General features: G+C 39.3%; 1 protein-coding gene across 7 annotated transcripts in view; it reads right to left on the minus strand.

The window, feature by feature from the left end:
- LOC103460735 (bromodomain-containing protein 1-like) overlaps positions 1-11,236 on the minus strand; it is a 37,187-nt gene that overhangs the window by 2,879 nt on the left and 23,072 nt on the right. For 5 of the 7 annotated variants that reach the window (XM_008403025.2, XM_008403022.2, XM_008403023.2 and 2 more), the window contains one exon: positions 10,802-10,976. The exons of 1 other annotated variant lie outside the window; for it this stretch is intronic. In XM_008403025.2, coding sequence (XP_008401247.1) covers positions 10,802-10,976 — 175 coding nt within the window. The remainder of the gene's footprint in view (positions 1-10,801; positions 10,977-11,236) is intronic. One more of the 7 variants, XM_008403027.1, reaches the window with a different exon arrangement.

Here is an 11,236-nt window from a genome sequence, read left to right on the forward strand (position 1 = left end):
CAGTGGAAACTGACAGCTGAAATCTCAGATAACTTTTTGTACCTTTCCCCTAAACAACTATGTTGAACAATCTTTGTTTTCAGATCATTTGAGAGCCGTTTTGAGGAGCCCATGACGCCGCTCTTCAGAGGAGATTCAAATAGGAGAACAACTTGGATTTGGCCACATTAAATACATTTTCTCATGATTGGCTACACCTGGCTATGAAGTTCAAAGCTTAATGAGGTTACCAAACCAATTTTGTGCTTCAGTAAGTCRGTGAAAAGTAGTTARGAGTATTCAAATCAATAAAATGATAAGGGTACCCAAATTTTTGCACCTGTCAAATTTGGTTTTGATGCAAATTGCATATTTTCTGTTAGTACAATAAACCTMATTTCACTACTGAAATATTACTGTGTCCATCAGTTATTAGATATATCAAACTGAAATAGCTGTTGCAAACACCCAAATATCTAGAAATAAAAATGATTAAGATTATTAGAGGTGCCCAAACTTTCTCATATGACTGTATTTGTTAAAACTGTCATGTTGTGGCATTATAACATAAGACAGTCTGTGAAAAGATCAATCTCCTCAGTAGTAGCTGTGGAAATGCTGCCCTTAGCCAGAAAAAAACCAATCAGAGCCAGGAGGAGGTTGACTGACAGCACTAAAACCTTCCTCCCAGCTCTTACTGGTTGTTTCTAAGTGGTGCTCATTGACCCCTTGTATGTCATTGTTTTCATCTGGGAATTTCGTACATGCTGGAGGGCAAAAGATGATTCTTTTACATGCCATCCTTAGCTGCTGCCGCAGTAGAACAATTCTGTTAACTAAATGAAACTTGGAGATGTTGGAGTGTATTATAGGCCTGGCAGTACAGCATACCTTACAAGCCCACCACCAGGCTAAACCTTTCTTGTTTTTGTTTTTAGGAAAATAATAATAATAAAATAATAAAAATAAATAAGTAAATAAATAATAAATAAAAATAGCTTTTTTTTAAGCCGGACTGCAAGCGTCTCTGTTGCGCTTCACAATCGGAGCAGATTTATTCCTAAAAGATGTTTATAGAAGATAGATTTATAGTTCATGCATTTAAAGCTGGTGCCTCTGTGAGTTGCCTTGTGCGCTGCAGTAGCTGGATGAAGTTTACCTCAGCGCGGATCTCGCGAGCCTCCTTTCACTCAAACTGGACTCAGACTGACCTGTATGGATATTTCATCAACCCCCTGTGAGGAATTGTGATTCTTTCCAGAGTTTTTGACCAAGGTAAGAGTTTAAACCCCGCCGCGTTAGTAGCTCTGGTTGCGCAGCTCTACGTAAACCGCAGGAATTACTTGTAGTGGCGCTGTCAGAGATGCGTTGAGCAAGTAGTGAGAATGATTTATATTTGTGGACAAAGAATTGTGTGCGGTTTTTCCATCTCAACAGAGCCCAGTGTTTGGCTCTGTTTGTGCTGATAAAGTTTATGTCTGTGGTCCCGATTGGCCAGTACGTAAATCATATCAAATGCTTTGTCCATCCATAGTTAATGGGTGCGGAGATCTGAGAAACTCGTCCCATAAACTGGACCAACCAGAATAGTTTCTGTGTCCCCTTGTTAAAAACTCAACAGACATGAAATGGAAGAGCTATTAAAGCCACATTAGCAATATTGAATTAAATCTCCCATTTATTGCACATCTCTGCGCAGTGCAGAGGATTTAACTAATCATGCAGGGCCAGTCCAAGGCTGTATAAGGCCTGCAGCAGAATTTGACTTAAGGAACCGTTTTGTTGCTAAACACATCAGCATCACCAACAGCTTCTGTGTTGGATTTAGTGAAACCTGGGAGAGGGGGAGTAGTTTAATTGGCCAACCTAAAAAGCAATGAGTTATAATCGTAGTTTACTCATTTGTATTCATGAACAAAAAGTTTAAACTCACAGCATCAAATTGTAGCTGTGGTAACAAAACAATTTAACTATGAATATTGTTCTTTGAACTTTTACAGAGTAAACTTGCCAGCTCCTTAAAATCTGACATACACCATGTTCCAAATTATTATGCAAATTGAATTTAAGTGTCATAAAGACATATTTTTTTGTTGTGCTATTAAATTTATAGATGGTATTGTGTGTCAGGGCTCTTTGGAATCACTATGATTAATTTCAGAGACCTGGGTTGGTTAGTTTGTCTGGTGAGCTCAATTAAAGGAAATCTACTTAAGAAGGATGTTCCACATTATTAAGCAGGTTTCAAGCAATATGGGAAAGAAAAAGGATCTCTGCTGCCGACAATCATCAGATAGTGTAGTGCCATATGACAAAGTATGAAAACATTAGATATTTAACGAAAACTGAAGCGTTATCGTTTTGTGAAGAGATTTGTGGCTGATTCAGAACAAAGGTGGATTTGTGCAGATGAAGGCACAATGAGGAAGGTTTCTGTTAGACAAATTAATCGGATTAAGAGAGCAGCTGTTAAAATGTCTTTACAAAGCAGCAAACAGTTATTTGAAGCTGCTGGTGCCTGTCCAACCTCAAGGTGTCAGATCCTCCAGAGGCTTGTTGTGCATGAACCTACTATTCGGCTACYCCTAAACGGTCGCAGTGGGCCCAGCCGTACATGAAGATTAATTTTCAAACAGGCTTGTTCACTGATGACTGCTGTGCTACCCTGGATGGTCCAGATGGACGCACTAGTGGATTGGTGGTGGACAGATACCACGTCCCAACATGGCTGTGACGTCAGCAAGGACGTGGTGGAGTTATATTTTGGGCAAAAATCATGGGGAGAGAGCTGGTCGGCCCCTTTAAGGTCCCTGAAGGTGTGAAAATGACCTCAGCAAAGTATATGGACTTTCTGACTGATCACTTTCTTTCGTGGTTCATCCAAAGAAGAGCTGTACCCTCAGCAGCAAAATCATCTTCATACATCACAATGTACCATCTCATGCTGCAAGGAATATCACTGTGTCATTCCTTGCAGCATGACACAGGAATGCTGCAAGGAATTCCTGTGTGCCCCTTTTATGGGCATAAAAGGGGAGAAACTCATGGTGTGGTCACATCCTCCTCTGGCCTATTGAGAACCTTTGGAGTTTCCTCAAGCAGAAGATCTGAGGGCTCATATTAAGATGCAGTTCATATCAAACAGCAGCTCTGGGAAGGTATTCTGACATCCTGCAAAGAAATTAAAGCAGAAACTATCCACAAACTCACAAGTTCAATGGATGCAAGAATTGTGCAGGTGATATCAAAGAAAGGGTTCTATGTTGTTAACATGTAACTCGGACTGTTAAGATGTTTTACATTGAAATAGCTTTTGATTTAGTACCTGTGACCACTTACTGCTGCACATTCAAAGAAWGACCATTTTCAGTTATTTATAATCCATAAAATGTTTAGAAAATCTGCTGTGCAATAATAATTTTGAACAGTGTATTTTGAGTTTTTTATTTTTGAAAAAAATACTGTTCTCATTGGGAGGTTTGTTCAATAAAATTTGATTTATACTGTAATAGTTCATGACTTGAAAATTATACACATACACTTAAAATATCACTTGCATAATAATTTGGAAGACTGTGTATAAATATTAAACAATTTAAAATCTTAATTTATGTATGCTGAAACCATTAAATCAAATTGAGCAGCACTGACGATCTTAAATAAATGTTGCATCAATATATCTGTGGTCTATGTTAAAATATTAGCATTTATGGGGCCCTAAAGCCCTGGGGGGCCTGATGGAGCYRCTGACTTAATTTGGATTAAACAGAAGTGCAAATAATTGATATTCCTTTTAATTGTATATTTTGATTTGTTGTTTTTAAGACTAGTTGTGGGTTAGAAAGGGTTTCATTGGTGCCGTTTTCCAGTAACACAGTAATATTTTTACATTTCCTGTCAACATCTTTTAATGCAAAAACACATGGACCGCCTTGGCACCCCGACCACCGGGCTAAGCAAGTTTTCTGGGGGAAACCCTGGGTATTAACTTAATGCTATGTGCCACAGGAAGGCGAAAATAATGCAGGAAAACTAGAGGTGTGGCGATCAATCGACCACGGATCATGACCGGCCGATTTCTGTGGAAAAAGTACGTGATTGTCGATTACAGTCTCTTATTGCTGATCACAAAAACCGATCACCTGTATCTCATACTTCGCAGCCTGCAGAAGTTTGCATGTTGCGACGAAAAATGCCTCGAAACTGAAGCACATCAAAATGCATCAACGCAGCAAATTTAATATGATATTTAAAAAACAAGCATTGATGGAGTTTGATGAGTTATTGTAAAAGTCCACCAAGGCTTACTGAAGGAAAAAAGACCTGAGTAAAGTTGGCCCCCCCACCTTCTTCAATTCAGACAAAATTGGTGTCAAACGTTAGTGCTACGTTTGTGCTGGTTTGTGCAGCAAAAATTTTCGTTTTGTGCCGCTAACATTTTAAAGATATAAAGAAATGTTTCTAGAGGTCATCCAAGGTCAACCACCCCCCCACCTTCTTCAAATCAGACAAAATGGGTGTCAATCAACTNCCCCCCCACCTTCTTCAAATCAGACAAAATGGGTGTCAATCAACTCGGCTACGTTTGTGCAGCAAAATCTTTTGTTTGTGCTGCTTTGGCTTTGAAGATATTAATGGAAGTGTAAAGGGCAAATGGTCAACCAGCCCCTCAACTTTTATGAAACCCAACTTTCTTTATATCTTTAAAATGATAGCGGCACAAACAAAATATTTTGCTGCACAAACCAGCACAAATGTAGCACTAACGTTTGACACTAATTTTGTTTGATTTCATAAAAATGGGGGGGCTGGTTGACCTTTTGACCTTTACACTTTCATTAATATCTTCAAAGCCAAAGCAGCACAAACAAAAGATTTTAGCTGCACAAACCAGCACAAACGTAGCTGAGTTGATTGACACCCATTTTGTCTGATTTGAAGAAGGTGGGGGGGGGGTTAACCTTGGATGACCTCTAGAAACATTTCTTTATATCTTTAAAATGATAGCAGCACAAATGAAAATTTTTGCTGCACAAACGTAGCACAACGTTTGACACCAATTTTGTCTGATTTGAAGAAGGTGGGGGGCTGGTTGACCTTGGATGACCTCTAGAAACATTTCTTTATATCTTTAAAATGATAGTGGCACAAACGAAAAATTTTGCTGCACAAACCAGCACAAACGTAGCACGTAGTTCAACCTCCACCAGACAATGGACTCTCACGCTGACCGTCGGCTTAAAACTGCAGCATGTAACTTAAAAAAAATAACTAAAAACTTTTTACATATGTATTAAAACTTTTGCGGTCGTAACATCAGAGATTAGCTCTGGAGGGGAAAAAAGAAAAGAAAAAAATAAATCTAAAAATCGATGATCTCTGCTTCCTCCCTGTTCTCCAGAATTATTCTGCTCAGTCAGAAACAACAAAACAGAACCAGCACCAAACAATTATCCATGGCTCAAGCCAGTTTTGATTTAGTAACTTTATTTTTATTTTAATACTACCTGTATTTGACTTGGAATGAACGTTTTCTTTTTTACTTGACATTATTTGATAATGTTTGCAGTGTTGTGAGATATGTTTGACTCATATAATTTAGGCTTTGAGAACTTTACTGTTAAGTATTGTTTAACTGCAGGTTTTTCAATTGTCCATTTGACTGAATACCGGTTTTATTGTGCCCGCAAGTATTTTGCATGTTTTTTGTCTAAATCTGGTGGATTTACTGCCAAATAATTTTTACGTTTTGCCAGTTAACATAGAAGGATTTATAAAATGGAAAAATTAATAGCCAATCCAGGTGATCGGCTATGATCAGTGATTGCCTGGGAGGAGCTTGATCTTTWCACAGATTATCTGACTCAAGTTATACAACCATGACACAGTGACAGTTTCCACAAATATGTAAAACATATTTTCCATAAAAGTTACATACTGTAGCTTTAACACAACTCAATGCCTGAACACAATTACTTTTCCCAAGAAATTCTTTTCAAAATACTGACTTTCAAAAATAGTGACTATGGACTACTTTGCATTTATCTACAAGGATGAGGTGACTGGTCAGAAATTATCAATTGTGATATTTCATAAGTCACAAGAGAAATACAACACAAAATCTAATCATAACCTGGGTCGGGTGTAAATTCCAAATTCCATGTCCTCAATTTCCCAGTTTTTTCCACTCTCTATGTCCCCACAATAAATCTCGCGATAATTCTAATACCTTATCGATTCTTGTGAGATTATTGAACAGCCAATCGCTGTTGAGTATCAGGGGTCATGTGTTACCACAGCCTATCTGCTAGGAATACTAGCTGGAGCAGAAAAATGTCAAACATTAGGACACGTTCAGAGGAGCAGAACTGCAGGTCAGTTAAGCGTTGTGCCATTTTTTCATCTTAGAGAAACTGATTTAGAGTAACGCAAACAGAGAAACTGAGCATCCTCATTATTAGGTTGAGGGCAGCCACAGTCATAAAATTATTATATTTAGCTAATATTATTGTTGATGGGCACAAGCAGGCCTTCTAACACAGATTTTTTTTAAATGAATTAAAAAAGGGCAGTAGGGGCATCAAGAATAAAAAGGGTAGAGGGTCAAACCCCCTCCGCCCCCCTGCCTGTTTGATGGCGAGCTGAAGGTAGAGCCTTAAAAAGGATTGCACTTGTAGTGTGTGAAGACATCTGCTTCTCCTGAAAAGGTTTGGTAGGAGGCCCCTTGCAACCAGCGAACAAGTTTGTCCCCAACTCTGATCTCTGACTTTTTCCAGTTCATGACCTGCACTGCACCAAGCACTTTAGCATTAAATTGCTTTAACATCTCACCAACCTCAGCTTGTGATTAAGGAACTGAAGGGTGTGGGTTTATTAATTATTGAACTGTGGGATTGACTAATTTAAATTATTWWTTTTTTTCCTCTTTTGCACATTCTATATGGCCATTTTTTCACTGATGTTGTAAATATGTATATAATATTCTCCACTGTACAGACTGGCGACCTGTCCAGGGTGACCCCGCCTCTCGCCCGGAACGTTAGCTGGAGATGGGCACCAGCAACCCTCCTGACCCCACTGAGGGACAAGGATGCAAGAAAATGGATGGATTCTCCACTGTGAATACAAAGCACTCACAATTGCAAATCTTCAGTCTCTGTCTGCACCTTTATGAGTCGCATCTTCTTATCTTCTGAGAAACTAGCTCATTGACCTTTTTGCTGGTCACCAACCATTTACTTTGAATTAATATATATTACAGTATACCATTATCTTTACAGATATGCTACATAATCATAAGGCGAGTAATGGTGAGAATCTATAAAAGTGTACCACATGCCCAGCAGAGGATGCCGTAATGTCACACATAGCGAGTGTGCTCAGTGGAAGTAAACATGGATGCTATTGGTATAGCATATCTTGTGATGTTAAAGTTGTTGTTCAACTAAAGCCAGCACATTAACAACTTGATCCTCATTATCGTCCACCATGTTTCTTGTTTTTCTTATCGTTTCCGTGTATCGGGACACAGAATAGCAATATTAATCAAGTATCAATGGCTTACAGGTTGGATAATGTAACTTGCCGTACAGCAGTGTTAGCATAACATGACTCAGTTTTGCTGCCATCTATGGAGTGACTTCAGCATTACATAATCTGTCTGAGTCGGGGGTTCCAACACAGAAACAAATGTTACATGATTTTACATGGGGTATCAGAATAGAAAGGGGCGGAGCTAAATCTAATTCAGGGTTTATACAGAATTCCTAGAGTTGAATTTACTAATTTACTACTTTTTTTTACTACCTCTACAATATTTTTACTACCAACACAAAATCGAGTCAGTTTCCTTAATTTTGGGAGATCGGTGATCGGTCGATATTTACATGAAGCCAATTTTATCCACTGATCTTTTCTACTTCAGCAAAGGTCTAAAAATCAGCCACTTTCCTCTTCTGCTCTTCAGTGACAGGTTTGACTGATAGACTGGCCCACCATGTCGTATCTGCAAGCTCGTAGTTATCAATAGCAGTGATGTCAGTAACACGTTATTGACGTCGGACCACTATTTTCAGTAATGAGTAATCTAACGCAGTGCTATTTCAAATCCAGTAGTCAGGCTACAGTTACTTTACAAAATCACTTTGCGATACCATTTTCTTTAATGTTATTTCCTCTACGCATCTTGGGGAGCAACCGCCGCGACAGTGTCAGCAGAGATAGGAATGTAAACAATGGAGTGAGAAGTGAGATGTGCATCTCGGTGGAAAAACAGGAACTATTTTGAGTTTCTGTCGCCAAGTCTGATTATTATAAGAGGCTTTCGGCTTCTTTTGTTTCTAAAATCACTTGCAAATTTAATGAGTCACGGGTTGCACTTTTTGGGGCTAATTTTGAACATGAAGTTACTCATTTGGGCTTGGAAATAAGCAGAGACGCATAATAAATCCCAGATTTTGTCTGTCATCCAGGTCATTTACGTCAGGCTCTCCCAGTCCATAATTTCCTGGATGATCCGTCCTGCTGTGTCTTTGTTAATGTCAAGTTAATATATAACCTCTGAATGACGTGGAGCTTCGCGGTGCGCTCCAGAAAACTGCAAACATCGAGACTAATATGAACTGGAAAACTCTATCCTTCTTAGAGTTTGTGGAACACACAAATTACAAACTTTTTGTGTACTGTTGTAACCATTAAATAATCTCCCCTTCAGTTCAACCATATAGGTGGAGACACGTTGTTGATGTTACCATTATAAAATAACTTGCAATTAAGTATTGGCAAAGATCAATGTAATTTTCACAGGTGGCAGAGCGTTGTTGTTAGCAGCTGATGAAAGTAACTAAAAATGTTACTTTTAATGTAACTTAGTTACTTTCCAAGTCAAGTAATCAGTAATCTAACCAAGTTACATTTCAAAGTAACTATGCCATCACTGTTCAATAGTGACCTCAGTGTTACCAACTCAGAGACTTTCTTCCTATATTTCAATCAAAAAAATGGCACTGACTAAAATCGAAATCGGCAGGCCAAACTTTTTATAGATTGATTATCTATGATCTGCGAGAAAACTGCAGTCAGTTCACTGACCCATGCAAGATGACGGCCCATGTAAGACAAAACTCTATCCCACTTACTTGAAGGTCTAACTGTGACTTTATCTTGACCAAAACCTCATATGTTAAAAACAGAAAGCACAATTTTTAGTGCTAATCCTAAATCCATAAGACTTAAGATATTTGTTTTTATTTTTTAAAGAATGTCASTAGAATGCAATGACAGTCCAGTTTCACAAGCCAATGTTTTATTCTCAACAGAATATTACTTTGCTACTAATTGTCAACACTAGGACAACTTGATGAGGTTCAAGGGTATCAAATTTCACAGGTCATTAAAAAGTTTAAATAAACAAACGTCCATGTGCAGAGGAAATTAAGTGTTTCGGTGACCAACACACCAACTCTGTCAGATCATCATTACAATTARAGCAGCTGTTTAAATGAGCTAATCAACCACCGCTGTGTTCAGATCATTTTATAATCCCAAAATGAACATCAAGCCTGAAAACATGAAACCGTTGTTTTTAAAATACATTCTCAGAAACACTCCTTCCTGTCCTTTTGTTCGACTGTCACTGACCAAAGCGAAAAAAAGAAACACGCAACTCTTTTTTTAAATTATTGATTAAAAAAATTATCTGTTGGCCTTTGTGTGGGAAATGTTTATGGTCTTAGATCCTCGTCCATATAGTGGAGCTGTTTGTTGCCATGGCAACTAGTCTCCGTGTAGCTAGTCAACATGGAAAGTGAGGGAGGGGGATACGAGGGGTTTTGAGTTGTTGAGTTATTTACTGCTCTAAATTAAGAAGGTCTCATTTAACAGAATCGTTCTTCCGCGGCAGCGCGGCTACGGATGACAAGGAAAAGGTCTTTTTGCCTTCGCAAAATTTCCGGATGTAAACAATAACATAAAATGTGTCTAAAAGGTATCAGCTAATAATGAATGATAAACTTGTACGTAAAAGTTTTACCACTTTTTCAAGAATTGCAGTGGAATTTTCACTTTTGTGTGTGTTCACACTGCAATCTGTTGTTAGCGGTGCAGTTGGTGTCATCTAACTTACTTTAGTTGCTGCTGTGTTCAAGGCTGCTCAGCTCTGAGCGCTGGCTTTAGTGTCAGCAAGGTCTGCTGCCTGTCTGCAGCTCAGTTTGCAGTTGCATTGCTTCGTTTAGCACCAAAAAACGAAACAAGGATTTGCTCCACGTTGGAGCCTCAACCCGCGCAGCAATCCGCTGCTGATGAATGGTGGCTGCTCCGGTTGGTGTGATTTGATCACCATCACGTCGTTCCAGATGAAATTTAGATGTTTTCCTGCATACTTTTCAAAATGCCTTTTGGTCATTCCTAGTCTTTGAATCTCGGATCATCGAGCCAAAGTTGTGAAAACGTATATTTTCCATGGCAAGGCGCAAAATGACTAGCTAGTCTCAACGTATTAGGCGGTTCCAACACAACGCATGCGCACAGCAGCTTGAGTCCATCAGTGACAGCTCAGGTCCTGCCAGTACGGYAGTTAGAATTTTTTTATGCAGATTTTAGTAAAACAATCTTAAAACAATAAGTGAGCATCAATGTAAAATAAAAAATATTTTGAAAGGATGAAGAAAAAATTACTACTTTTAGTTACTGGCCTGCATTCTTACTACTTTTAACTGGCCTTAATTTGAGCTAATTTAATTTATTACCTTTTACTACCTTTCACTACCGCGCAGAAACCATGTCATTGTACAGTATGGTTTCAGACCTCAGCTCAGCTCCTCACCAGTTGCGCTTGCTGTCGAAGAAGCGGACGAGGAAGAGTTTCTCTGCGGACCTGAACTGCATCTGCTCTCCGGCTCTGAGAACGTCCAATGGTGGAATGGGAAGCTCCACCCTGCTGTGCTGACATGACATCCTCCRAACTCTGGGATTCACAATCTGTGAAGACCCGGGACAGACTGTGAGCAAGAAGAGAAGGGGGCGGCGCCCTTACAGAGAGAACAATCTGCAGTTCATGGTGACAGACGGAGCTGCTTTGAAAACGCCCCACGACCAGAGAAGAGCATGCAGGCCGGCCAGAGCAGGACAAGCTGCTTACACACAGCCACGACACCAACCCAGCAGTCCACATCACAAACTACAGCATGGAGAATGGCAGAAGGCAAATGGGACCAATGGGGCATGAGGTATGGACACACACACACACACACACACACAC

This window comes from Poecilia reticulata, unplaced genomic scaffold (assembly GCF_000633615.1).
Source record: "Poecilia reticulata strain Guanapo unplaced genomic scaffold, Guppy_female_1.0+MT scaffold_280, whole genome shotgun sequence".
Taxonomy (NCBI): Eukaryota; Metazoa; Chordata; class Actinopteri; order Cyprinodontiformes; family Poeciliidae; genus Poecilia; species Poecilia reticulata.